This window comes from Gambusia affinis, linkage group LG02, assembly GCF_019740435.1.
Source record: "Gambusia affinis linkage group LG02, SWU_Gaff_1.0, whole genome shotgun sequence".
Taxonomy (NCBI): Eukaryota; Metazoa; Chordata; class Actinopteri; order Cyprinodontiformes; family Poeciliidae; genus Gambusia; species Gambusia affinis.
This window is the reverse complement of record NC_057869.1, coordinates 32,290,622-32,317,532: the sequence shown is the minus strand read 5'-3', so window position 1 is coordinate 32,317,532 and position 26,911 is coordinate 32,290,622. Positions and strand designations below refer to the sequence as shown.

The 26,911-nt window shown below is 40.8% G+C and overlaps 1 protein-coding gene across 3 annotated transcripts in view; it reads left to right on the top strand.

Moving 5' to 3' along the window:
- Positions 1-26,911, top strand: part of ano1a (anoctamin 1, calcium activated chloride channel a) — a 51,441-nt gene that overhangs the window by 2,794 nt on the left and 21,736 nt on the right. For all 3 annotated transcript variants that reach the window (XM_044144863.1, XM_044144849.1, XM_044144856.1), the window contains exons 2-11: positions 5,219-5,373; positions 12,457-12,804; positions 15,179-15,277; positions 15,419-15,570; positions 17,922-17,976; positions 18,516-18,567; positions 20,720-20,775; positions 21,678-21,719; positions 25,405-25,469; positions 25,796-25,930. In XM_044144863.1, the coding sequence (XP_044000798.1) occupies positions 5,281-5,373; positions 12,457-12,804; positions 15,179-15,277; positions 15,419-15,570; positions 17,922-17,976; positions 18,516-18,567; positions 20,720-20,775; positions 21,678-21,719; positions 25,405-25,469; positions 25,796-25,930 (1,097 nt within the window). In that variant the 5' untranslated portion in view covers positions 5,219-5,280. The remainder of the gene's footprint in view (positions 1-5,218; positions 5,374-12,456; positions 12,805-15,178; positions 15,278-15,418; positions 15,571-17,921; positions 17,977-18,515; positions 18,568-20,719; positions 20,776-21,677; positions 21,720-25,404; positions 25,470-25,795; positions 25,931-26,911) is intronic.

The window sequence follows — 26,911 nt, the reverse complement described above, 5'->3', positions numbered from 1 at the left end:
GAGGTCAACTTGTTCATGTTTTTACAAGTCGTTGCTTATTTCTTCTGTTGAATATTATTAACATTCAGTTAATGCGTCTGCTGCAAAACTGACTAACTCCCGTCACATTGGTTGTGTAGTCATGGTTTGGTCTAAACCCTGAAGTTTCTCTGCTGGAACCCGAGGTGAAAGTAAGCTGGTCAGGTAAGATAATGTCTGACCAACTGGCCTACTCTCAGCTGGCCTGGAAACACCTGGGGATTCCCCTGAGGAACTGGAACAAGAGGGAAGTCTGGGCCTTCCAGCTGAGGCTGATACCCCACCACCCGACCCGATAAGTGGATGAAGATAGATGGATGGTTTGCATTTTGCTTTTAGAGATACAGAGAGAATATACAAGTTACTAACAATTCTTGTCATTGTACCAGGAAGAATCTAAAACTCCTTCCACCGGTGGCTGGACCTGAATTCAGTTCAGTTCAGGTGCAGGTCTCAGTCCAGAAGGGAAACAGTAGAGCTCTCATTACCCACCTGTCTTCAGAATTATTCTTCATGTTTGGAGCGAATGCATGGCTTTGAATGACAGGCCACATATTTCCATGCGTAAATAACTGTATTACCTTGTCATGCAAACCAGAAGTTGAAGTGATTTGATACAGGCAGGTTTTTCCTCTCCGCCTCCTGTTTGGTCTGATTTTATTTTTCACATCCTATGCTGCTGTGCAGTTTACATAGACCCAATAAAAATACATATACACATTTTCCTCACTGTCTTAAGTTAAATCAGTTATTTTGTTTTAGGTCAGTTAGGTGGTGTAGGTGATAGCACAACACATGTTTGGAGGCCTTGAGTCCTCCATGCGGCCGTCGCATGTTTGACTCCCGGACCCGACGATATTTGCTGCATGTCTTCCCCCCTCTCCTTCCCTCTTTCCTGTCAGCCTACTTTCATATAAGGGACACTAGAGCCCACAAAAGAGAGGAGAAAAATTGTTTCTATTTGATAAATGCCACAATAATGAGAATATCTCAGATTAAGTTATTAAGGTCATCAGAAGTTTATATCCAGAATGATCCTTGTCTCTTCCAACAAAGATCCCGGCTGAAGATGATGATGATGATGATGATGATGATGATGAAGATGATGATGATGATGCTTTGGAAACTTCTAATGGGTTCTGGTCTAAAACTCGAAACTTCGGAACTTGATTGCAAGACAAAAGCCAAAGACCTTGTGAAGATGCTGCTGAAGCTGTTAGGACAGTGAAACATGTTGTTACTGACAGACTGTTGGCCTGGGCACACTGTTAACTGTGAAGTGTGGCAGCATCATGCTGTGGGACCATTTAGCTGCTGGAGGAACTGGTCCACTTCATAAAATAGATGATGAGGAAGGAATATTATGTAGAAATATTGAAGTAACATCTAAAGACATCAGTCAGGAAGTTCATGCTCAGGTCCAACTTCTAACTATGGGGTTATCCTAACCCCATAGTTCATCTGGAACTATGACCCTCTTCAGGATAACAATGTCAATGTTTTGTTGTAACTGTCACAAAGCCCTGATCTCAGGCTAGAGAGAATTTGTGTGTCTGGGAGAAAACCCAGAAGAGTTTATCCAAGTTATCCTGTTCAAAGGCATTCCTATAATACATAAATCTCTGACATATTCTCATAGCATTGTACTGTCATTTACAAATAAAAATCCTTTTGGTGATTCTAACTGACCTGGAGCCAGAGAAGTTTGTTCTGATTTAACTTCAGACAGTGAGGTGATGAAGGAGGATGTGTGTTTTTATCCTGCGTAAGTAGACTTCTGGTTTCACTATGGGCTCCGTCTCAGGCAGCTGTCTGGCTGATGCTGGGATGTGAAAGTAACTTTGCGGCACATTGCAAAGCAGAAACACCCACTGTGGTCAGAGTCTGGTCCTGCAGATACCCTCTTCCCATTTCCACCGCCCACAGCGATCCCTCTCTCATCCTGTGTGCTTTCTGTCCAGTCTCCTCCATTCGGACCCTGTGTTCCTTACCAGTGCAGATGAATCTCTGCAGCATGACGTCTTCATGGCAGAGACACTTAGCAGGCAGAGCACTAGTTGTATTTACTTATCAGAGCAACAAGGAAGGAACAGATTTATGTCTTTGCTTGTTGTTTTTTTTTAAACCTATAGTGATCAGGACCTGTATCGTCAAAGTACCTGGTTGTTGTAGTTCAGATAAATGGAGCCAGTGTGTTATCTGATGGCTTGACCATGATAGCTGCTAACTCCTCATTCTTCCAGCTGTGAGTGAATGTAAAATGCAAACTGGTTGCTGCGTCTCTACAAATCTACCATGATGTCTGGGAGATAGCATGAAACCAGCAGCATTTTGTTGCTTTGGATGATGTTAGAGATGGAAGGAATTTGAGTGATGAAGACTGCATGGAATGATTGAAATACGTCTGTATAGCATGTTGAAATTCTATACACAGTAAATTCTGATACATTTTGCTTGAAAAATCAAACATATTATTATGTATCACTATGTCTGAATTTTCTGGCAATAATTTCCTTTTCTTAGATTAAATGGTCAGAAATCATCCAGACTGTAATTTCTGGTTTGATGGTCCATAAAAACTTTATCTGCATATAATACAACCCCAAATCATATTTCCATAAAACACTTCATTTCATTTTATTACATCATATTTAGATATTTAAACCAACCATATTTAATAGATAATAAGGATGGACAATATGGCTGAAATCACAACATGAACATTTCATATTGGTTGAAAGCAATAATTATTGATTAGTCTTTTATTTTAAATATCTGAAATACTGTCAAACTGGTGGCATGGTTTTTGTGTTTTATCCACAGTTTTAACTCCACACTGTTGTTGTTTTTTATTTTTTAAGAGTCATGAGGCGCGGTGGCAAAACCTGAAACTGCAGCTTCTTAGTGAGTAGGTTGTTGCTAGGTAACTAAAGAGTGAGTGATTTAGTTATTGCCACCAACCTTTCTTAGCTGGTTGTTAGAGGTTGAGCAGCTGAAGTCTTTCCTCTGCTTACATCCCCCACAATCCTGTATGATTCTGAATCGGAATTCTGGGAAATTATTTAAAATTCTATCAGATGTATTATCTATAGATATTTATCATATGTCTATTGTGATACATATTGTTGATTTATTGCCCATCCCTAATAGAAACACAGTAGCGTATTTATCTGTTATACCAGTTCAATTATAATCTCGTAAAATATACAGAAAGTTGATCAAATATTACATAAGAATGATTCAACCTGAAAAATCAAAGAGATCTGTTGTGGTATTATTGATGTGGACGATGACATGCAGCATGTAAAGGCTGCTTCAGTAAACATGATCAAACTTGCCATGTGACAACAAGCCTGTCTTCTCAGGAATTTGAATCAGATTAAATCTGCCATGTTTTGCTGCACAGATCCTACCAGGCAGAATCCTGTCTGAGCAAGTGACACAGGACACATCAAGGGACGTTAGCTTAAAAAATACCGTAACCCTAAACAGAGCTGTAAAGAACATAAACTTAAAAATAATATATCTTTTTGTGCCTTTACTGCCACTTTTAGTATTTATTAAGTATTTTATTTTCATTAAATAGTAGCTGTCTTAAGTAAAAAAAACCTCCAAAGTGGTCAGAGTGAAATTTCTCACATGCTCATATCTCAAAAGCAAAACCTTTGCTAACTTGAACATTTCTTTCGACAAAGGGAGAATATTTCAGGTGCAGCAGCACCAAAAACTATTCCAACCCTAGCACAGTTAGATGACTTGACACGATATGAACATGCAGCTGCTTGCAACACAGCAGCTTCACACAACCAATATTAAAATTTAGTTCAAAAATACTTTATTCCAAAGGGAAGTTAAATATTCTTGAAGTTCATATTCATGTATCTTCAGAGTCCCTGTGGATGGCGACATTGTGGAAAGGAAGGATCTCCAGTAGCAGTAAGTATAGCAACAAACAACAAGGCCTCTAACCGAAGAATGTTGCTGTATGTTGTGACATGCTGAGAGACATTGGATTCTGGGATATGATCCTTGATCAGCATGATGAAGGGAAGAGTTGCTCTGAACGTCCTCCGTCTCTCTCTCTGTTCCTACTCTGTTTCCATGAAGCCTCAAATTCAACTCCTCTGGGATTTGGGGTCAAAGTTCAGGTTTAATCTATGCTTCTGAGATGATGACCAGCTGCTCCCAGCTGTAAAAATGATACACTGTTACTATATTTACACATCAAATGTTTTGCTTTACTTTTTTTACTCAGAAAGTAAAAAAGTAAAAACAAAAATTCTTCAGGCTGCACAGGATCCAGGAGGGAATACTCCAGAGGAAATTCTGTCCACACATGCAACACCTCAACCAAAAAATGATAAACAAAAAGAACAAATGCTTGATAATTTCAGGATCCTCTACCCTTTCTGACTAAATTGAATTGAATTTGTTCACAACCATAGAAATTAAATTATATAGCGCCAATTTACAACAAATCTCGTCTCAATGTACTTTACAAAAATTAAAATTCAAGCTAGCTGATCTTTTTATGCTTGTGGGTCAATAGGTACTGGAGTTTGAACAATAAGCTCTTCAGCACTTAGTTTATGTTTTACTTTGGAAAAAGAAAACCTCAGTGGTGGTGACAGATGCCATGCCCCAAGTTTCCTACTGGGGACATCCTTTTTAGGTCTTTCACCTTGTTTGGTTGCATCAGGTGGCATAAGACCTCTCTTGCTTTGAATATCCTCTTCATATATATATTTATATTATGGGGTAGAGATCAGTATCCTGCTGAAAGAAGACACTGATATTTGCAGGGGGAAGAGAAGCACGTATTCATTAGGGATTTAAGAAGTAAAAATAGTCAGCAGCAACTTTCAGCTGGATAGCTTTGGATATCCAGCTATTAGCTGTTAGCTGCAACACCATCAATTGGCCCAGCATACCTACTAATTCATTGTTTGTGGTTTTGCAAAACCACATTACACACCATTTTTCTACTATTTATCCTTGTACACCATGCTGATTTACAAATCCAGACTTCTTTTGCTGAAAATGGGTAAAATATCATATTCATGTCACATTTTGGTTTGTGGAGAATTTTTTTCTGTCTTTAACTGAGAAGAACAGGAAGTTATGATTTGACTTCTTGCCTTCTGCACCTGCACAATTATTTTTTTATTATTTCTAAATTCATCGTTTGTTCTTCTGCTAGGTTCTCCACCCGTCTCCTCTTTTGAGCCTGGAGAAAGCTCTCAGCAGGAGGAAGGTACAGTGATGATGAGGAGAGAGAACTACCTACCGGTCCCTGGTGAGGAGAAAAACCTGAATGGAGACTTCAATGAGAAGACCACAAATGATAAGTCTGTGGTAAGACTCTTCTGGAATCCTGTAGGCCAGGACTTTAACTATGGAATGTTTCAGACTCATCTAGAAAGGAAGTCTACCAGGTTAGAACTGTGTCTTGTGTTGGACTGCAGGTGTAAAGTTCTGGTCAACAGAACCGTCTGCGGGGCTTGATAAGCTTAGAGGGTGTGAGATAATTAGAATGAAAATGGATTTAATAATGATTGATGTCAAAGTCATTCGACACGCATCGCTGTGCATAAAACACTGCTACAGATTAGTTTCTTTAATATTTAATTTTTCCTGCCCTGTATATTGATATAAAATCTGTCTATGGTACAATCTACTGTGCACATTAGAGCCAACATGAAACTACACTTGAGCTCAGTGTTTAAGACACCTTTAGGATTTTTTTCTGGTTTACTGTTAACTGTACTCATTGGTGGAAACTAGAAATGATGTATCTGGGAATTGACTGGTTCCAGGCTCAAAGGGAAGGCCTGTTCCCAGCTGTAAACCTGCTCCACTAAAATGAAGGCAGCTTTCTTTTCAGCTTGTTGGGTGTGACATTTAAATGTTAGACATGAGTATTTTTGATCCTGAAAATAGAGTCTTACTGTACCAGATAAAATGGCACATCTGTTACTGAGACGTTTGGATTATCTTATGTGACATGGTCACATTTGGAGCAGCTGTTTTAAAATGATCATTATTGTATGTTTTGATGAATGAACTGTAGTAAAGTGTGGTAGTTTGTACCTCATTACAAAGTCTCCACATATCAATAGTGACAGTTAGACCATTGAACGTTCATATATTGAATAGTGGGAGAACCAGAGAAACTAGTCGTATTGGTAGAGGAATGTAATCCAAATTGCAAATATTCAGCTAGCCCTCATATTTCAAGCTAAAATATGCCACAAAAAGAACTATTGTAATGAAGTATAGCTTCCTCTTTGTAATGGAGGCTAACTTGTAAAATTTCCTTTTTTTCTGTAAGCATCAGGATCCTGAAATGGTGTCTTTTTCCGAGCCTCATAAACACACAGCTGCAACTGCAGGAGATGTAAAATTCTAAACATAAAGTAACATATTTTTAAAACTGTAAGGAGCTTTGATGAGCCATTGATTTATCTATTAATCACCCGATGACAAAAAGTAGTCCCATTCTGTCAAACTTAACCTGAGCCGGTTTGATGCCAGATGATCTTAATGTACACAGCATGGAGATCCAGAAAGACCAAGACAGAAGTTTCTGATGGTTAAGATTTCTAGCATTTAAATTTCTATCAAGGTTGTCTCAGTGCTTTGCAGGGTTTTGGTACAAAGCAGATTTGTTTCATCAAAGAGGAGTACAATTATTGGATTAATTAAATGGTCTTCACTAAAAATGCTAGATTATTTATAGTCCTTATTATTGACACCTTCAGATTAGGCTTCTTTTAATGTTGTTTGGTATCAACAATTCTGGGGAAAAGGATCTGAGCAAAGACAAAATATTTATTATCTGCATCATGTGAGGTGGAACACAATGAAAGAGCATTATTCACTGGGGGAAAAGAAAATTCAAACTTTAATCTCAGAACACTTTTTTGTCTTTTTGTGGACCTAATCTTCTTTCATTCAATATATCCAACATTTTTTCTGTCAAAAATACACAATTCATTGGGTAAAAATAAAATGAATGCATAAGCGTTTCTAAAGTCACAGGAGAAATAAACAAGCCACTCAGACTGGCACCTCATACTGTTTATTTACTCAGTATTGATACATTCAGAATGTCAGAATTACAGAGTTACCTAAACAGACTTTTCAGTGTTAAGGCATCATTTATATAAAGTTGATGTGTGTTATTACAGAAGCCTTTGAAACTTGTAAATTTCTTGTGAATTATTTACTCAGTCTGCTGCAGAAAGAGAGGGACAATGGGTAACAGCAGTTATGATTATAGAATGATATGATATGAAATGATGATGACGTTGAAAATCCCAATGTCTGAGTGATGCACAGATCAGGCCAGAGGGAACTGGAGGGGAATAATCAGGCATTTTAAAAAATGCACACAGTTTTGATGAGTACAATCACCAGCCTCTTTATTAGGTATATTTTGCTAGCACTAGTACTACTTGGAACAACCTTTGCCTTCAGCAGAGCCTTCATATTGGGTCTTAATTTCATCAGGAGATCAGAGATATCCCTCTCCTAGTTAAACTTACAGAAAGACATTTGTCCTACTTCAGTTGTAGCATTTGGTGTGGGTGTTATTTTTAAGGATTATTGTTTCAGGTGTGCTCTGCAACGTGTTCCTTTCTTAGCCCTTTTACTGCCGGAGCCCCGATTGACCCATTGACCTGCATGTGACAGTATTTGGGGTGACAGTTAAAGGGTTAGAGAGGGACTTTTTCACAGTAAGGTGCTTTTGCCATCTTGCTGAATTGAGATTGAAATTTTAGGCCAATAATTCAATAATTGTGCGACTACCATAGAACTCTAGTACTTTCTAGTATCCTAACTCTTCAGTGTTTGGACCGCATCAGATCATACACACACTCAAGGTAATGCATCATTATCAAATTCATTTCTGTACAGAAAGCAGGTGGGTTTAGTGGGAAACCAGAACACACTTGATGATAGAAAATTGGGTCATTACTGGTCATTATTTAGAGAACATGTGTTCTCTAACTGTGTTCTGAGCAACATGTTCTGTTAGAACTGACACACACTCTCAGGTCCTGTTAAGATGCTTCCTAAGTGGACAGCTGTGAGCCTACAAACACATCCCATTAGCTGTTTGTTTTGACTTGTTATGTTTGGCAGACGTATTGACAGTGTTACTGAGCCGGATGCATACATCAGCTCCTTGTGAAAATCTTCTGATTTCATATACATACCATGACAGCTGCAGCTTCCACGTTATTTCAGAGAGGCTGTGAAATGCAGCAGGGAGCCGGAAACTGCTGAACACACACAAACAAGCGCTTGTTTGTGTGTGTTGTTCACATATGTGGGGGCGGTTGTGTGTGTGGAAGCCCGAAGGATAGGAGAGGCTCTCCTATTGGTGTGTGTTGCATACACCACAAGATCCTCATCTCCCCTGTGAGATGTGGCCTGTGACCTTTGCAGCTATAACTACTTCCTGTTTAGAAAGGGCTGAATATGTGTGTGAATCTGTGTACATCATACAAATGCAGGACATGCACACAAGCTTCTCATCGGGTAATAATGGTAATTGCAAAAACACAGCAGCAGGAAGTTTGGATTCGCAAAGAAGTAATTTTTTTTTCGGTCATCAATGTCTGCTCTTTCAATGCTGGTTTAGATTTTATTGCAGATCCACCACCTGAGTTCTTTACCTGTGGAGGACTTCTAATGAAAACCCGTCATCCCTTTACAGCAGGGAACATTTCTGACTTGGACCGTGATATAAACATTTCATATCAGTCAAATGATTATTATTGATTAATTGTTTTGTTTGTAATATCCAAACTACTGTCAAACTGCTGACGTGGCCTTTCCTCTTTGGTCCACAATTTCCTCTTAAGCAGTTATGAGGGGGTGTGGTGAAACATGCAACTGTTCCCTCAGACACACTGCGCCTGAGTTTGAGGGAATTCCATGAACCGTGCAGTCCTTGTATGCACTGTCTGAGGGTTGAGATTTTACAGTTAGGTGTACAGTTTGCCTACATTTCTTGTGAGAAATTCCTTTGTTTCTCACAATCTGAATGGATACTAGCATGTGTGATGAGCATGTTTGTGCTTTGCCCAGTTTTTCTCCACCAGGGCAGCCACTGCATCAGCTGCTAGTGCTACACAGAGAGTGGAAGTCCTTGCGACTGGTTGTGCTGACTCAACATTATCAGCTCAGTGTCGCATATTAAACACTGTTTACTGCCGAGCAGTTTTCTATAAGTCACCGATTATGCGTTCGTACAGGTTGACCTTTGTGCAGATGTGACCTGCTGAAGTCCGCCTCCAGTTCACACAGACCAACAAGGAGTGAAGTATGACGAAGTATGTTGGGGACAACATACAACTGCTACTTGTTGCTCAACAAGTTGTTGCTAGGTAACCAGTGAGCAAGAGTTAGTTGATGCCACCCATCTTTCTTGGTTGGCTGTGAGAGCTTGTGCAGCTAAAGCCTTTCTTCTGCCTACATCCCCCAGAAGGCTGTGCCCTTCTGAATCAGAGTTCCTGAAATTATTAACATTTTATGAGATATTGTCTATCGTCTAAAATAATCATTATTATTTTATCATCCTACCTTATTTTTTTACACAAACAGAGCCCCAATATTAAACATGGTACAAATTCAAAATCATCTTTGATCATTTAGCTAGGCTAGATTTAGTTTGGCGCCGTCTTGCCAGGGTAATCCACCATTAATGGGGCTCTGAGTTTAACTGCTGTGCTTCAGTTTCTAACCAAATAATGCATCTATCAACACAAGATGAGGCGAAGCTCAGTGTTAGGATCACAAGTTCACACATTTGGGAAAGCTAAGAATCCCCATTTTATTTTACATGAATGGAGTCAATGTTTAGAAACAAGATAGTTTTAAAGAATTTGGAGTCTGTATGATGATTCAGGTTAGTTTTAACAAGTCACTACATTGAAGTTCTCAGGCTTGTTAACTCTTGGGTGGTCCTAATTCTAGAGAACTATTGAAAATGCTTCCTTTTGCATTGTTTTTGTAAAAGAGTCTCATAAGGAATATGATTGCATGAGCCTGTTCTGTTTGGATCATTTTAAGAGTTTCAGATTTTGAAGCAGAGAAGATTAAATTTTGTTCTATCTCAATAAAATCTGAAGCAACCCTGAAGCGTCATTTTGAAACACTCCAACACCAAGTTCAGCATCACTGGCAGCTATTGGCTGGCTGACTGTGGGATCCCCACAAATCTTGTTTCTCACTCTGTGGTTGTTTTTTTTTAGCAGTGCTAAAAGTGGGTAGTAACATCAATGTAAGGGTTTTAAGCTGCATAGTTCCAACAGGATTCCAAATAGAGTCACACTCCTTCGTACCTGGCACACACTTACCAGGCAAAGTCACATACTGAGAGCAGCTGAAGAATGTTTTGCCAAACGGTCTTCACTTTAGAGAGAAATGTCTCTAACCTGGAAACCCTTCTCACCCGTTAAGCTCTCACCCCCCAAAAAACTGTTTTGGTGGAAATTTGTGCAAGCCATCAGCTATCAAATGAATAACAGTACTTTAACTGTTTGAGTCTAGAATAACTTGGTATACAGAGAGGTTAGTTATTAGGTTCACAGGTACTGTGATTATTAAATGAGCCAACAAGCTACCTTCAATGTTTCCTAATGTAATTATTCTCATTTCATAATGATGGAGTCAACAGACATTGGAAACTGCTTGCAACAGTTTGCATTTACGTTACACATAACAATTCACCAAAGCATCAAGCTAATAAAACTTTAATCAAAACATTTAATACTTGTAAGTTAATCCATGAATTTGATTAACAGGGTTTGTCTGCTAATTAACCTTCTTTTGTGGAGTCTGAACACTGATTTCTTTTAATAAAAAAAACATAGTGTGGATTTTCAATAATTTTACGAGGGTTTGGTATCACCCTATTTAAATCTTCCGTCATGAGTTCCATTCATCCATCCATTTTCTGTTCACCCTTCGTCCCTGATGGGGTTGGGAGGGTTGCTGGTGTCTATCTCCAGCTGCGTTCCGGGTGAGAGGCGGGGTCACCCTCGACAGGTCACCGGTCTGTCGCAGGGCAACACATAGACACACAGGACACACAACCATTCACACACACACTCACACCTAGGGAGAATTTAGAGAAACCAATTAACCTGACAGTCATGTTTTTGGACTGTGGGAGGAAGCCGGAGAACCCGGAGAGAACCCACCATGCACAGGGAGAACATGCAAACTCCATGCAGAAAGACCCCGGGCCGGGAATCGAACCCAGGACCTTCTTGCTGCAAGGCTACTAACTGTGCCACTGTGCAGCCCCCCCCCGTCTAAAATTTTAATAATTTGCATTAGAAAAATTTAGTTTTCCTAAAGGCCATCAGTTGTTAAGAAACCTAGATGTTCTGCATAGTTTCAGGTGATCCAGTGATTCATGTGTGATCTGAGCTGGAAACAGCTGAAAACTCCACTCACCCTGGAGCTCATCAACGTCACACTGTACTGCATCCATCACTTCTGAATCATGTTGTGTTTTTATTTGAAAAGAATTATACTGGTAATGAGATACCAGTCTGTTCAACCAGAGAACTCCAAATAACAACATCCTTCATGTTTACCACGTAGAGAACATACATGATTGTTCAGATGAAACAATAGACAAAGTTAAGAACCATGTCAAATTCAGTTTTACTTCCCTCCATTCTAAAAGATTCTTCCACTTCTTCATAATTTAAGCTAAAACTGTTAAAGGAACTAACACAGGAACATTTTTAAAACATGTTATTCTCAGGCCTTGCAGCCTTCCATTTGTTGAGTACCGTAGGTAATTTGGGGGAAAACACGCTACCATCAAACATTTTGACTTGTTTATTTGCAACTTTGGCATAACTGAACTTGGACAAAAAATAGCAGATTCACAAAACTTATTAGCTGGACATCATGTCCTTGTTTAGCAGTTCCACAGCAAATGGGGTGATATAAAGAAAAAAAGAATACATTTATATTTCTTACACTCCTAGACACTTAAAGTATACAAAATATATATTTAAGGGTTAAAAAAAAGTGAATTTTGCACGATATGTCATGCTGGTGTTTGTTTTGAAGTATTTGCAAGAATTTTATCTTTTACCTGAAATCATCTTGTGCAGTCGACATTAGCCGGGCAATTCAGATTTTGTTTGAAGGTTTTTTCCAACTGTCAACAATTGCTGAACATGTAGCTGATTTAGAGAAGTTAAAAAAATTAGGAAGAGGGTATTATATGAATTTTAAGCAACTCTGTGCAAGAAAAATCTCTTCCTATTTCATGTTTTGTGTGAGATCAAGATGAAGGTATATTTGTGACTCTGATGGCTGTTAACTTGTTTTGCTTTCTTGCTATTAAATAACACTTTTACTGAATGTGTTTCTGATATTCAGCCTCTATCCTCTTTCCAGCCAATGAAAACTCTCTATGCGAGCGATGGCTCTCTTCTGCATCTGCCCCTTGGTCCGTACTTCTCTGATGGACAGCGGCGTGTGGATTATGTTCTGACCTACGGCATCCAGAAGCCCAGCGCCGTCCAACGCCAGTCATCCAAGCTGAGTGACAACGGCATCTTCCATTGGCTTCGGCGCAGCCTGAGCTCCAGGAGCAGCCGAGCGCCGCTGCGGCCAAAGGAAGACCCAGAGGTTGCAGCCACTGAGCAACAGGCTAATTATCATGAGGATGACAAGCGCTTGAAGCGGGAGGAGTTTGAGCAAAATCTTCAGGAGATGGGACTGGAGCTGGAGACGGACGAAGGGGTGAGAGTGGTTCAGCTTTTATGAAATGGCACATTTTTTATGAAATTTTTTGTTTTTAGATTAATTACTTGTTCCACTGGTAGATTGTTTTTCACCTATGAGAAAAATGTCTTGTTGTAAGTGAACAAATCTACCAGTGGAACTAGAAGTTTAAAAAAAAAAAATTGTTAAAAATGTATTTACTTGAAACAAGTTTGTATATCTTGCTGAAAAGTTACTTTTATGTTGGTTTAGTCTTTTTTCATTTGTTCAAGGATATTTGCACTAGAGACTAGATAGAAATACTTGGTAAGATGTTGTGTTTTTGCAGTGTAATGAGGCCTTCTGCTACCAGACAGACATTTTGATGAGTATAACATAATGATGATCAAGTGTGCATTCCAATTTTCTTCAGTATAAATTGGCCTTTGGGACTGTTTTCATCATGGGCAACATATGCTCTATAGATCAGATTTATCACTTGCTGCTGCTCCCTCAGGACTCTGCTACCACAAAGACATGGATGCTGCCAGCAGCTTTGTTGTGGAATTATGAGTACAAAAAATGTTTTGTATTTCAAAATTACACCAATTGATATTTCTAAGATTTTGCGATTAGTCATTTGTTGCTGCAAAAAGTGTGTGTTGTCTTGTCAAGATTAATATATCTTGTCATAGGCAATTTTACGCAACGGAATCAAAGACAAACTTGGACCTTCAACAGTGTTAACGGTAACACCAAAATATTAGGAAGCGAGTTTCCAAAAACAAACAGAAGAATTCAGTTTTCCTAACTGAAAAGCAGAAATCCACCGTGACAGGAGGAGGATCGGCCATGCAGGACATCTGAGTAGCTGTTGACTGATGAACTGAGGTTAATATTTGAAGCCCTTTTTTCTTATACATTACCTAGAATAAGAAGTACGCTGCATGATTGGAGTCGTGGATCCAAGGTGGTTTATACCTATTAATGCAGAGTGTAAAGATTTTCAGAAAATTTCTGTTCAAAAGATGAACAGAGTCCATATTAATTCTGAATCATCTTCCTGTCAAACAGCATTAAAATCGGCACAAGTGACCCTTTGCAACAAGGCCGTCTTTGTTTAAAACTGACTTCTGGGAAAGGCTTTTAGCGACTCGTAGTGATACGTAGCCTGCCTTCAGAAGTCACAGTAAAAAGCCTGAGACTGTATAATCATCTGATGGTAAAGTCTGTGGTCTGGACAGACCCCTTGTTGTATGGAAAGCAAGCAATGGGATTTCTTTCCAAGTACATAAGGAATTATTATTATTATTATTATTATTATTATTATTATTATTATTATTATTATTATTATTATTATTATTATAGAACTTCTTACACCCTAATTTTTCATATAATATATATCATATATTTTATATGGGTTTATACAGGTTCAGTTTTTCTATCAAATCCTTTGCATTCCTTATAATATAAAATTGGTATTTTTACTCTGTACAGTGATATTTGCATTTGTTATAGAGTTTTAGTGCAGAACTGTTTTATTATTCATCACTTATCTCCTAGAAAATGCTTTTTTTTTCACAGATTACACACATAGCAGTTCTCTATCTCTTCATCAGACAGGTCAAAGGTTAGAGGTCAGAACTGAGGGGCTTGAAGTACGTCTGACTGTGTTAGTGCTTTTATATAACATTACAGGCTGCAGGCCGTTTATAGGCAGTGAGACAGACGAGTGTTTTACTCAAATAGATGCAGATGATGATTTTCATCAAACTGAAGAACTGATCTGATGCTTTTAGAGGCAGAGTGTTCATTTTGTATTTTTTTCCTCCAGAAATCCTCGCACAACGTGATCATTAATGAATTCTTCAAAGCTACATTTAACATTTATTATTAAAATTTAATAAAGAATTAAAGACACGTTGACGTAGGATATGGTCTATAACAAACTATTCAGCATAACAAATATAAATAAAAATGAAGACCATTATTTATGTGTTTATAAAAGAAAGCTTTATCATTCAGGATGTTGGGAAAATCATCTATGATGAGACTCAGCCGGAAATAAAGGAGATTATGGCTCATTTTAGTCAAGAGTTTGACTTCAAATTTTTTAAAAGGTATTATTGTTAAACCTGGTTCAATATTTTACTATGAGGATTCAAATTTCAACTTCTTTGATAATAAATGTGGCATTTATTGGTTTAACAAAGTCATTAAAGTCCCTTAAAGCCCCTGAGTATGAAAAGGTTTTGAACCCAACACTTTCATCACTGATGCAGCCTCTTCATCACCATGTCTGTTTCGGTACAGTTTGAAAGGATCTAAAATAGTAAATAAATAAGTCACTGGATTATTATTATGATCATTGATTAGATGGGCAGGTTGTTCAGTCTAACCTCCTGTATCTCAGGGTAAAATTGCCGGAATTGGCTTCTTGAAGATCCATGCTCCCTGGGCCGTTTTATGTCGAGAGGCTGAGATCATGAAGCTCAAGATGCCAACAAAGCAGGTATTCTACGCAACATCCACTAATTCCATTCAACATTTAATTGGAGGTTTTTTTAACCATCAGTTCCATATTAATTCTGTCAGTGATCAGTGGAGAACAACAACTCCCTTCAACAGCAACACTCATCTTTCATTTCCGCAGTTTTACGAAGTGAAACAAGGCAGCAACCTGGTGGAGAAAATCCGACTCTTCATTCACAAAGTTACTGATCCTCTCCACCCAAAAGTGGGTCCCAAACGGCCCGGAGATGCCAAATCGCTCTCCCTTCCTTTTTCAAAGGAGAAGCAGCACCTGTGAGTCAAACCTCTTTTCTTTTTCATTTCTAAAAACACATTCAGAAAAATGGTCACTGGTGATGAATCATTTTAATGAACTTTTTATATCTAAAAGCAGAAATGAGAGCACTATGGGATGAGATCAGGTTCTGATGATTAAACCTGGTCTGAGCTTTGGTTCCTTCACTCTCCAGCTGTTAGATCTGAATTGTGAGCCTAATATAAGTTGTGCCCTGCAGTTCCAAGCTGCAAAGCGGAATGAAAGCTGGACATTGAACCTGAACTGCAGTTCATGCAACCAGCAGGGAAACCTAACTGTGTAGGTTTTCCTGATAGACAAGATACCTTCAAGAGAACATGATGTAGGGAACAGCTAATATTACAACCAGGAGATTGGAATAAGCAAATATATTTAATTATTAAACACAATCTGGTCAAAACATTAACAATGTGATGGAAAGAAATGCCAGCCAGCCTGCAGGCTGAGGATGCCAGGAACGCTGCAGAGTGATTCAGTCTTGGTAATGTGAAAGCCCCCCACCCCCGTCCCTCAGCTTACTGCATGCAAACAAACACAAGTCTGACTCATTGAGGTCATCTACATCCTCTGAACAGTGACTGAGGTTTTAACGTCGCAGTCTAAGCAGACATGGGATGGATTCTGAACTCTAAGACTCATGACTTCATGGACTCTCTCTCTGGTCCCAACCAGTCAGCCGGTTTTCACATCCAGTGTTTGGATCAGAACATGTCTTCCCCTCAGCCTGCTGGGATGTATGGAGGAGCGTGTGGGCAGCAAGTAGCTAAATTTATGCTCTGACTAACAGCTAGCAGAACTCCCTCCACAGCTTCCACATCTCATCTGTTCTGAAAGCGATCTGGGGCGGATCCCTGAGATTAAGCCTGATGACAAAAGCTCATTTAATGAGGTTTTCAAAGCAATCACCCTTTTTATTTTTGTGTTTTTGTTTTTCTTCTCCTAGATTGTGAAGTTGTTTTAGATTTGGATCATGTGCAGCCAGCGCCTCTTGTCTAAAAGTGTTCACACGGTTGATCGTGTCCCCAATCAAAAATGAATAGAGATTTTCTAGGTTCAGTTTAGTCAGAACCAGAACTTCAAAAATAAATTGTCAGTCATCATCTGATTTACAAGAACTTCTTGTTGATCTATCAGCTTTGCTTGTTTGTTGTATTTTTGGTTATAGTTCAGTTTTGTGTGAACACTCAGCAGAAAACATCCAATCCAGTTTTTTATTTATTATTATTATTATTATTACTATTATTGTAAATACATTTCTAAAACAATCTTCCAAACATTAAAGCATGTCTCAGAACAATGTTTGTCTGGCATCTGAGTGCATTTGGAATAATGTTCATACCTCATGTGTCCATTCAAATCCTCTACTGCATTTGAATGGATTTCCATCTGATAAGTTGAAGTGTGTAGTTCGTTTCCATTCAGCGTATCTTTATTAATGCTGCTCTCACTTTTCTCTTGTGTGCTGTTCTTCTACTTGGCTTTATGCTAACTGCAAGACGGATCTCTTCAGACTTTCTTCCTGTCATTTGGTCATGAGTGCCAGGTGGAATGTGCAGCTATAGTTGTCAAGTTCTCCCACCTGAACTCTGTTATTCTGTACGTTATAACTAAGCAACAGTTTATGTTAGTTTGTTGCAGATGATCCCAGTTCAGTCTAACAGTTAGAAGCCTGACATGCAGACAGATGATGGTGTCTGAACCGTTACTGGTGCTGCATGGACAGAACCTAACGTTCATCTTTACTCTATACATCCTGCACTTGACATTCATGTTTTTGCATGTGTGCGTGCACCCACACCCACAGCCACACACACACATACACGCGCGCACGCACACACACACACACACACACACACACACACACTCCAACATTAACATGGATTCATTGAGTGGTTAAACTATGAGAAATGGGACGCTCCTCTAAGGGTTTGGGACATAAACCGCCTGCAGAGGTCATCAGTTCCTGATACGTTTTCTGTTATACCAAATGTAATTCCAATACAATGACTAAACGCTGTCCTTTTTCAGTTTTTATTTCTTGTGAATATATGTTTCATATAGAAACACCATGTCATCATTTTTCTCTTCTATTTTGTCCTGCTTGTGTGTAGAAATTAGAAATGAAACATAACACTGATGCACATCATTATGGTTGGGTTAATAATAATTGATTTATAATGCATCTCAGCCTCCTTTCGAACTCTGGCATCTCCAGCCCATTTCTTTTTCTTTTACAGCTTTATATCTTAACTCTTCACTGGTCTGTGAATATTTCTTTCTGTTCCTGAATTTTTAATTAAAACTGTCTGTTTTTCTTCTTTTTCCCTAGTTTTGACCTCTCTGACAAAGACAAGTTCTTTGACAGCAAGACGAGAAGCTCCATTGTGAGTATTTCAACAATGTTGAAGGGGATCACTAGACAACAATCTGCTTAAAATAATAACTGTAAACCATCTTTCATAAGCAGATGAACATGCTTCCTCTAGCTCAGTGTGCTTTTGTCTCAGTTGAACGTCTTGGTTTCAGGCAGAGGAGCAATCTCTGTATTCTGTGCTATGCTGGTTCTTCGCCTCCACATTGAATCCCTTCCTTTACACACACACATGCACATACCAATATATACACCTCCACAGAACTGCCCAGAGCTTCACTAATGACTAGATAATGTGATTGAAGTCAGTATTGGCTGGAGGCGCTCACTCCCAGCACTCCTTTGCTGCAGAGCACATGAATTAGACTCGGTGGAATTGTTTTTACTGGCTCTCTGAAACTCTGCAGTCTGTCTGCTTTCATTTTCCCTTTGCAATACTTTCATTTTGTTATCTAATAAGCAAATAAACATTCCCTCCAATCATGTTGTAGTATACATTTTCAAACATGCTTAGTTTTCATATTTTAATTATGTCTGTTCTTGGATTCCCAGGTCTATGAAGTACTGAAGAGGATACGATGGACCAGACCCAACTACTCCTTTGGTAAAGGCAGCACACAACGTAATATGAAACTGTCATATAGTGGTGTGGTGAGGTGATGAGGCAGGACGCAGCAGACCCAGAATGATATGAATAATGATGTTTTAATAATAAATTATGCTCCAAACATCCACAAGAATCTGGTGGCACGGCTGAGCGGAAGCCAGGGCTCACACCGGTAGCAACAGAATACTATGCGTGGCAAACAGAACAGGCAGACTGAGTTGATGCGACAATCAACGAGGACCCGACAAAGACACAGACACACAGGTGACACTAAATAATCAGGGGACGAGACACACCTGGGAAATAATCAAAGGGAGACAGGACAACACGGAGACATAGAAACACAGAAAACTCGAAATAAACACACAGAAAAACATGGAACATGACAGAAACTTTCTTCACGTTAGACGATGAGCAGAAACAACAAACATTACACTTCAAAAACATAAAATATCTTACCATTTCTCATATTTTTTATCATTTTTACTTAGTATTAATATAAAAAGGTTTTAACATGTGAACTTAACATGACTTAACATGGGCACTAAAGTGTTGGCACTTGGCAGGCACTAAATCAAATACATATGTAGTTGTTTTTTTCCCCTTTGATACAGTCAAATAAGTTTGTTTATGTGTTTTAATGACCAAAAGAAGAGATATTAAAACATTTCATACTGGCGTATTTCATAGCGTGACCCATGTTTGGAGGCCTTGAGTCCTCGACGACGCCGTCGCGAGTTCGACTCCCGAATCTGATGACATTTGCTACATGTCTTCCCCTTATGAGGGACACTAGAGCCCAGGAAAGACCCCCTGGAGGGAAAAAAACCATTTCATACACTGCAAATATTTTTATTAAACACACCTAATTTATGTGAAGAGTCAATATCTTCGGTGTTCACACTTATTTTAGAAACTTTACTGAATGTCGCCAATGTAGACCCAACCTGGGCCCATCTTATCTCAGTGTCTCTTTATGTACTTTTGACAAACAGCCATTGGTTCTCTATGATGTTTGAAGTTTTCTGACTCCTGATTCAGAATTCCAGTTTTTTGTTTGTTTTATCAGTGTTGACTGTTGATATGGAGTTGAATTGTGCTGGAAAACACAAAGATCATTATTAGTATTGTTGGAAAAAAGTAACTCTTGGACGATGGGTAGTGATGCCATTTCTTTCACTCCTGGGCAGACATGTAAGGTTAAGACCCAGCTCCACACAGGGGCTATAGGAGGAGGCTTCCATGTATGCCCACCATACAGAACTGTGTGTTGCTATGGATATGGGGGAAAAAATAGTTTTCCAAACAATCGCAATCATCAGTGAAAATAACAGCTCCAGTACTGTGTTCATATTTTCCTGTAGAATTCCAGTCTGTCCTTGATATTTTCTTTAACCAGAAGTGTCTTGTTTGCTGTCCTCGTGTCACAAGGCCATCGCCTCAAAGTCTTCATTTCACACTTCCAGAAGGAGATAGTCACTGTGCTTGTTGCACATCCATCAATGTCCTAAAAACTCTTCACTGCATCTGAACCTCTCACCTCAAAGTTTAGATGATCCAAATAACCTTTCTTTCACTTACAATGTACTTATCAGCAATTTTCCTTTTTGTGAATCTGTTTTAATACAAAGGGATAATGGCTGCACTCTTCTTAAAGGTTATCATTAGTAACACAAACAGTTAACAATTTCAAGCCCGTTAGGTTAATGGATTTAGCAGAACTCTGCCATCATCAAGACAAAACTCTTTTTATTTCTTAACTTTATGTGCTTATATTTTTCTGCATTAAATTCAAGTGCATTGATGTAAACTTTCAAAACAAAAACTGATTTGGATCATGTATACATTACTCTGTTAGCTGAGGCAGGACGACATTAGGACTGCTAACAAGCCTGTCAGAAAGCCAAATCATTAAAGATGACTTGTGGCTTAGAGCAGAAACAACAGAAATTACACTTCATTTCCCATATATTTTTGTCACTTTTCCTTCCTATTATTATGAAAAGAAAGAACTATAAGTTTTATGCCTCTATAAACATGCTATGCCACCCTGATCAGACTGTTGAAGGATTTTCTCTCAGCTCATTCTCTGGGTGTTGCTGCTCTGGGAGTGTCTCATTTTAATCCTGGTGATTATTCCTCCTTATAGGGATCACCAGTCTGCTAGCCAACGGTGTCTACACATCTGCTTATCCATTGCATGATGTGAGTATCAACTTCATCTTTCTCCTTTCATGTTAGTGGGCCTCCTCCCTCCTGCAGGCCTCCAGCCATCTGTCTGCACAACCTCAGCAAAAATAATTCTGGAAGAAAGATCATTTTATCATTTTTACCATCGCTTGTTTGATTTGTAGCCATTTAAGTCCAATATTTTGATATGACACAAAGCAGCAGCCCAGTTCATGGCGAGCTTGGAACAGATCCATCTGATGATATTAAAGTGATCTAAGAAATATGTTGATCTGAAAAATCTGATGCAATAAGATTTTATTGATGCAATGGTTTTCTACAACCATAGACAACCATAGTTTCCTCTTTGCAGCCATCATGATAGCTGTGACACAAAGCACACCCAGATATAGCAGAAAATTCAAACACACACTCACACACACACACACACAGAACTTCCTGCATCCCGATTCTTTCAAGCTTGATTCTTTCAAAACATGGGCAGACTTGTCCTGTGGTGCTGAATAATTCCTGATATCTGAGCAAAGTGTCTTCATTCTATCAAACTCAAAGAAAGTCTGTTCAGTGTTCATTACTGGAATAAGCCAGATCAGACAAAGAAAAACTTAAACTTTAAAAGTTTCTTTTCATTTGTGCAGGTCTTTAACATCGTTACCTCCATGTGACTGGAGGTAATGATGTTTAAGATTTTAACCTGTGCTGCTGTTTCTTTAAGTTTCTATTATTTATTTCTATAGTTGAGCTATTACAGAAGTGGTTTTAAGTGAATGTAATATGATTATTGTGGTTTTTGGATTATTCAGCAGTCTGTGTCTGCAGTGAAGACAAATTTCCTTAGGAACAATAAAATCCATCTAATCTTGTCTTGTATTCCTCATGATGAGGGTTAGTAAACACACACTCCATTTGTCTTGCAGGGAGACATTGAGGGGGTTACTGCAGAGCCTAATGACAGGAAGGTAAGTGGAGCAACTCTATTAGTTAATCTAACCCCAGCTGTAACCATCCTGATACCATTCTGCCATGGAAACCCTGCTAACATCCATCCATCCATCCATCCATCCATCCATTTTCTGTTCACCCTTGTCCCTAATGGGGTCAGGAGGGTTGCTGGTGCCTATCTCCAGCTACGTTCCGGGCGAGAGGCGGGGTCACCCTGGACAGGTCGCCAGTCTGTCGCAGACCCTGCTAACAGCAACCTTTATAAGTTGGTCCACATAAACCATGTCAGAGGCTTTTTTAGGAACATCATTTTGAACTTCACATTCCTACTCTATCGGCGGTAAAAGTTCAGTTTAGGGTCAGTCACAGCTGGGATTTAAGAGCAGAACCAACATGCCTCTCATGGAATATCACCAAGTTGGGCATTTTGCTCTTTATCTCTTGTCGTCTAAGTCCTTGACACTTAACATCTGATCAGCCAGCCTCTCCAGCCAGGATGGAGTTAGTTTATTCCCGATTGATTTTCCTGAAACCAAGCTGATGAGAGATGAAACTCCAGATTGTTGTTCGGCGCTATGTAATGTGCATTTTGTGACTTTACATATGCTCAGTACCCTTCTGGTAGAATAACCTATCCATCCATCCATCCATCCATCTTCTTCCTCTTATCCGGGGTCGGGTCGCGAGGGTAGCAGCTTCAGAAGGGAGGCCCAGACTTCCCTCTCCCCAGCCACTTCTTCCAGCTCCTCTGGACGAATCCCAAGGCGTTCCCAGGCCAGCTGAGAGACATAGTCCCTCCAACGTATCCTGGGTCTTCCCTGGGGCCTCCTCCCGGTGGGACGTGCCCGGAACACCTCACCAGGGAGGCGTCCAGGAGGCATCCTGACCAGATGCCCCAGCCACCTCAACTGGCCCCTCTCGACATGAAGGAGCAGCGGCTCTACTCTGAGTCCCTCCCGGATGACTGAGCTTCTCACCCTATCTCTAAGGGAGAGCCCAGCCACCCTACGGAGAAAACCCATTTCGGCCGCTTGTATCCGTGATCTCGTTCTTTCGGTCATGACCCAAAGCTCATGACCATAGATGAGGGTGGGAACGTAGATCGACCGGTAAATCGAGAGGTTTGCTTTTCGGCTTAGCTCTCTCTTCACCACGACGGACCGGTACAACGCCCGCTTGACAGCAGACGCTGCGCCAATCCGCCTGTCGATCTCCCGCTCCCTTCTTCCCCCATTCGTGAACAAGATCCCGAGATACTTGAACTCCTCCACTTGGGGCAGGACACCCCCCCTGACCCGGAGAAGGCACTCTACCCTTTTCTAGCTCAAGACCATGGCCTCGGATTTGGAAGCACTGATCGCCATCCCAGCCGCTTCACACTCGGCTGCGAACCGCTCCAGCGGGAGCTGCAGATCACGTCCCGATGAAGCCAAAAGGACCACATCATCCGCAAAAAGTAGAGATGCGATCCTAAGGCCACCAAAACGGATCCCCTCAACACCTTGGCTGTGCCTAGAAATTCTGTCCATAAAAGTATTGAACAGAATCGGTGACAAAAGGCAGCCCTGGCGGAGTCCAACTCTCACCGGAAACGAGCCCGACTTACTGCCGGCAATGCGGACCAGATTCTGACACCGGTCATACAGAGACCTGACAGCCCGTATCAAGGAGCCCGGTACCCCATACTCCCGGAGATCCCCCCACAGGGCTCCCCGAGGGACACGGTCGAACGCCTTCTCCAAGTCCACAAAACACATGTAGACTGGTTGGGCGAACTCCCATGCACCCACCAGGACCCTGCTGAGGGTGTAGAGCTGGTCCAGTGTTCCACGACCAGGACGAAAACCACACTGCTCTTCCTGAATCCGAGGTTCGACAATCCGACGGACCCTCCTCTCGAGAACCCCAGAACAGACCTTGCCAGGGAGGCTTAAGAGTGTGACCCCCCTGTAATTGGAGCACACCCTCCGGTCCCCCTTTTTGAACAGGGGGACCACCACCCCGGTCTGCCAATCCAGGGGAACTGCCCCCGATGTCCATGCGATATTGCAGTGTTGCGTTAGCCAACACAACCCTACAACATCCAAAGCCTTGAGGAACTCCAGGCTCTCATCCACCCCCGGGGCCATGCCACCGAGGAGCTTTTTGACCACCTCGGCGACCTCGACCCCAGAGATTGGAGAGCCCAACCCAGAGTCCCCATGCTGAGCTTCCAAAATAGAAGGCATGTCGGTGGGATTGAGGAGGTCTTCGAAGTATTCTGCCCACCGGCCCACAACATCCCGTGTTGAGGTCAGCAGCACACCATCCCCACTGTAGACAGTGTTGGTGCTGCACTGCTTCCCTCTCCTGAGATGCCGGATGGTGGACCAGAATCGCCTCGAAGCCGTACGGAAGTCTTTCTCCATGTCCTCTCCAAACTCCTCCCACACCCGAGTTTTTGCCTCAGCAACGACCAGAGCTGCATGCCGCTTCGCTCGCCGGTACCCATCAGCTGCTTCCGGAGACCCACAGGCCAAAAAGGCCCGATAGGATTCCTTCTTCAGCCTGACGGCTTCCCTCACCGAAGGTGTCCACCAACGGGTTCAAGGGTTGCCACCGCGACAGGCACCGACAACCTTGCGGCCACAGCTCAGATGAGCCGCCTCGACAATGGAGGCACGGAACACGGTCCACTCAGACTGGGACCTGTCTGCCTTGGGTGACCCTACCAGGGACATGAAGCCCCGGACAGCATAGCTCCCAGGATCATTGGAGCACTCAAGCCCCTCCACCACGATAAGGTGGCAGCCCAAGGAGGGCTAATCTTAAGAGCTTAATTAGAAACTAGACGATGAAGCTGATCTCTCCAGCTAACCGTCACTGTGACCATCTGGACATGTCTGAGTCTGTTCCTCCTCCTATAGAAGCTTGCAGTTGGAAATCAGAGTTCATGCTTTTGAAGTCACATCCACCCTTGCTTCCACTCTACATCCATAATTATATTGTGGGATGTGAGTCACTAAGGCAACAGCTTAATAAGCCCTCTTATGTTCTGGAGGATCAGAAAAGCAGCTCTAGTCGGCTTCATTCTCTCATGGACCTTTAGATGGAGAGTGGGAACAGGAGTGTGGCGAGTTCTTGTTAGCTGGGTGTCACGCTCAGTCTGCCATCTAGGCTCTTCACTGGGCTGCTGCTTGCTCATAAAATGACTTCATTTGTTGCTTGTTGCGTTGCCTGTAGATGGAGAGTGTAATTACAGTATGTGTGAAAATGTTCCACTGGCCCCTCCAAGTGATTTGTGATATTCGCCTACCAGTAGTGGGATCATAACATGGACACGGAGCGCTGCCGCTGCCAGCTGCTCTCTTCTGTTCAGCATGAGGACAAGATGAGGTTCTGCAGGATTCTTGTGTTAGGATGTTTTACTGCAGGAAGCTTCCATGATGAGGGCTGCTCTGATGCATTCAAGTCAGAACTCTGTAGCTATAACTGATGACACTTGTGAATCAATTATCAGTTGTAATGATTACTGAGATCAAACAAAAAGTAACACATCCGTTTGAATGGACATATTTGCATTAGTCTGTCTGGTTTTACTGTTTCTTCTAACAAATATGTTTCATTGTGCTTGTTTGCCATCCAGTTCTTTATTTGGTCTGCTCAACTCTTCACATCTGTAGAAACCTGACAGTAATCAATGACTCTGACTTCTCTTCACAGTTATTGTTCGAGGAATGGGCCAGCTACAGTGTTTTCTACAAGTATCAGCCTATTGGACTGATCAGGTCAGAACCTTCTGAATAAACCCATTAAGTACTGGATCATGTAGCTGTAAGCTCAAGTTTTCTGGAAACATCCAGGTCTCTGGCTAATGAGAGTCAGGACCAGATCTGATAGGAGTCTCCATTTATTTATGGAGCAGAAGAATAGCCAGACTGTAGCACCAGTCTGACCAGTTACACGTAGTGACAAAGCTGGTCCAGTCAGAGACATGTTGAGTCAGCAAAGAACGGTTGTTAGATTCCCCCCCAAAAAATTAAAAGGATAAGTTTTTAATATCTGACTCTCTATAGATGCAGATGACCTTAAGCATTCATGTTTCTTCCAACAGGAAGTACTTTGGAGAAAAAGTTGGGCTCTACTTCGCCTGGTTAGGAGTTTATACCCAGATGCTCATCCCAGCTGCCGTCGTTGGAGTCATTGTGTTCCTTTACGGCTGCGCCACAGTTGATGATAACATACCTAGGTACACAGCACATGCATAAATGCCGTATTAATGTTAAAAACACTTTTCCGATCTTGCTTTTTGTCAACTTTCATTGTTTTTTCTTCATTCATATAATCCATCCCTTCAACCAATGGTGATTAAAAACTTCCAGAATGTAACTTCTCCATATTGTTGATCTTAGTTCATTAGTAATTAGTTGTAAGGAAGTGATTTCCAGCCTCAAGCAGTCCCACATGTTAAGGTGTGCTTATGCAAAGAGAGCTGACTCAGTGAAAACATCTTACAGAGTAGAGTCCGTCTCAGCATGCACCGATCTGAGACCAAACCCTGGAAAAATATGGAGCTCAGCTCTGTGCTCTGTTGCCACACAGTCATTTGCTAACATGCATGACCAGATCATGTTGGCTAATGTTGGGCAATGCTGTGAACTGGCCTTAATGGGAGAATTAAGGTTTCAGAAAACACACACAGTGAGGGAACTCCTTCAGGGCTGGGAGGGTGTGTTCTAATAAGATGCAATCATTTTTTTCACAACTCCTGGCAGCTCTGTGTTCCTACCGTTTACTACTGGCTCTGTTTCCTTTTTTTAAAAAAATGGTACTTAAAATGTGATTCTGTGGGAATACTGAAATTTCCCATACTCGTTGACGCAACACAACCAAAAGCAACTTAATGTACATAACACACCGGTGTACTAACTATCTGTGCTACACATATGGCAGGAAAATCTGTCAAGGTAGCACAGATACCGGCTCTGATCACATGGCACTGTCAATGCCGTGCGCACCACGGTGACGGACAGAGTGGCATGTTCATGGATTTCAGATATGGAGCAATTTATCAAGAAGAAAAAGACAGAACAAAAGTGAGAAAAATCAGAAAGAAACAATGACTCCTCAGAGTTTAAATTAAGGACGATATTTATTATCGTTATAATAAATGTGCGTCAGATCCATTGTGTTTAACCTTTGAGTGAGTTTTAATTTAGTGTGTCATATT